This window comes from Lynx canadensis, chromosome B4 (genome assembly GCF_007474595.2).
Source record: "Lynx canadensis isolate LIC74 chromosome B4, mLynCan4.pri.v2, whole genome shotgun sequence".
Taxonomy (NCBI): Eukaryota; Metazoa; Chordata; class Mammalia; order Carnivora; family Felidae; genus Lynx; species Lynx canadensis.
This window is the reverse complement of record NC_044309.1, coordinates 54430379-54432739: the sequence shown is the minus strand read 5'-3', so window position 1 is coordinate 54432739 and position 2361 is coordinate 54430379. Positions and strand designations below refer to the sequence as shown.

Genomic DNA, 2361 nt, shown 5'->3' with positions numbered 1-2361 from the left:
ATGCTGTGTCAGGCATTTCACAGATTTGGCCAAAAGCTGGTACGCAGACGTCCACTGGAGGAAGAAGTATTTGAGATTTCCTTTGAAAGAAGCCTGAGCACTCTGGATTTAGTGGCCCTGGGTGTGGGCCGCACAATAGGTGCAGGTGTGTACATCCTGGCTTGTGAGATGATCAGCAATCAAGCAGGACCATCCATCGTGATCTGCTTTTTGGTGGCTGGCTTATCTTTTGTGTTGACTGGGCTGTGCTATGCTGAGATTAGTGCCTGGGTTCCCCATTCTGGCTCCTCATATCTCTACACCTATGTCATTATTGGTGAACTCTGGGCTTTCATCACTGGCTGGAACCTCATCCTGTCCTTTACTGCTGATACAGTCATTTATACCATGACCTGGGTCTTAACCTTTGAAAACCTGCTTGGGAACCAGATGTCTCAGACCCTGCGTGAAAGCATCTCTCAGCATGTTCCTCAAGTCCTTGCAGACAATCTAGGCTACTTTGCTGTGGTCCTTCTGTTGTTACTTAGAGAAATTGAATATATGAATTTTTATGAGTTATTCGCCCTTTCCAAAGTGTTCATATTGGTGAAAATTTTGGTTCTCAGTTTTGTCATCATCTCTGGCTTCATTAAGGGGGACCTGCACAACTGGCAGCTCACAGAAGAGGACTACGTAAAGGCTGGACTCAATGACACTTCTAAGTTGGGCCCTCTGGGCTCTGGAGGATTTGTGCCTTTTGGCTTCCAGGGGATTCTCCGTGGGCAGCTACTTGTTTCTATACATTTATAGGTTTCAGTATTATTGTTACCAGAGTGAAAGAAGTCCAGAATCCCCAGCGTTCTATCCCCATGGGCATTGTGATTTCACTGTTCATCTGCTTTGTGGTATATTTTGGTGTCTTTTCTGCACTTACACTTATGGTGCCTTACTACAAGCTTCAACCTGGGAGCACCTTGCCTGAGGCATTTCTCCATATTGGCTGGGCCCCTGCCTACTATGTTGTAGGTTTTGGATTTTTCTGTAGTGTTTGTGGCATTTTCATGGGCTTTATGACCCCCATACAGTGGGTGATATGCATGATGGCAGAAGATGGCCTCCTGTTTCCTGTCTTGACCAGGATCTATACCAGTATATACCCCCGATTCATGGCCACTGTGGTATTTACGATTATTGCAGCAATCACGATATTCTTCTTTGGAATCACTGATCTTGTGGACCTCAGGTCAATTGGGACACTGGTATCTTATTTTCTGGTTGCTTTTTGTGTTCTCATCATCAGGTATCAACCTGATAGGAGGAATGGGGGACATGAAGCAGAGGTGCAGCAACAGAATGTATCTGCAGCAGAGAGGCTGACTCTACAGGGACTACTTTTTCCAGGCAGCCCCACCCCCACTCCACTCTCTGGCCGGGTTGTCTATGTTTGCTCCTCACTGCTTATTCTGCTGCTCACTCTTCTTTGCCTGGTGCTGGCCCACTGGCCAGTTCTGCTTTCTGGAAACCTAGCGTGGATTTCAGTGGTTGTGCTCCTCCTGGTGCTCATCACTGGGATCACTGGGGTCATCTGGAGACAGCCGCAGAGCTCCAGTCCCCTTCACTTTAAGGTCCCTGCTGTGCCTCTCCTCCCACTACTGAGCATCTTCATGAATGTTTACCTTATGATGCAGATGACAGCTGGCACCTGGGCCCGATTTGGTGTCTGGACTCTGATGGGGTTTGCTATCTACTTTGCCTATGGAGTTCAGCACAACCTTGTCACTAACCCCACTTAAGTTAGGGCCCAAACTGTAGAACTTGAACTCAGCAGTGCCAGTACATATTTGTTTGAAATCATCACACCTGAATGCAGTAAGTTTTCCCTGCACAGTAATGGAATTTACTCCTAAGTTCATGGAAAGCTAGGCCTCCCATGGGATGTTGGTGGGGGAAACACTAAAAGAGCTGTGTATTTATGGTGAAGTGAAGGATATGTGTTTGCTCCCCCCCCCCTTTTTTTTAATTGTCTCCTTTTCAGTTGTGTCATTAGCTGCTTTCTGGCTTAAAAAATTTATTTTTTAAAAGAAGGTTGTAAAATGTTTTCCTTTTCTTCGTTAAATATCTACTAGTGGCTAGGGGGTGGGGAATGCCTGGCTGGTTCAGTCAGTATAGCTGACTCTTGATCTCAGCGTGGTGAGTGTGGGTCCATTTTGCATGTAGAGATTGTTTAAGAAAATATCCAGTAGCAGAATTACTGGATCATGTGGTAATTCCTTTTTAAAAATTTTTGAGGAACCTCCATACTGTTTTCCATAGTGGCTGCACCAGTTGACATTCCCACCAAAAGTGCATGAGGGTTCCTTTTTTCCACATCCTTGCCAACAC

General features: G+C 45.9%; 2 protein-coding genes across 2 annotated transcripts; both read left to right on the top strand.

Annotated features, from left to right (window-relative positions):
• Nucleotides 1–789, top strand: LOC115518669 (cationic amino acid transporter 3-like). The gene has a single exon (XM_032593775.1). It carries the CDS (start codon nt 1–3, stop codon nt 787–789), a length of 789 nt encoding a protein of 262 aa, XP_032449666.1.
• Nucleotides 790–832: 43 nt separating this feature from the next.
• On the top strand, nt 833–1810 carry LOC115518162 (cationic amino acid transporter 3-like). The gene has a single exon (XM_032593728.1). It carries the CDS (start codon nt 849–851, stop codon nt 1770–1772), a length of 924 nt encoding a protein of 307 aa, XP_032449619.1. The 5' UTR covers nt 833–848; the 3' UTR covers nt 1773–1810.
• Nucleotides 1811–2361: the final 551 nt, after the last annotated feature.

What these genes read in the sequence shown, in the direction of transcription:
- LOC115518669 (XM_032593775.1), top strand. Translation starts at nt 1, where the DNA reads ATGCTGTGTCAGGCATTTCACAGATTTGGCCAAAAGCTGGTACGCAGA.
- LOC115518162 (XM_032593728.1), top strand. Translation starts at nt 849, where the DNA reads ATGGGCATTGTGATTTCACTGTTCATCTGCTTTGTGGTATATTTTGGT.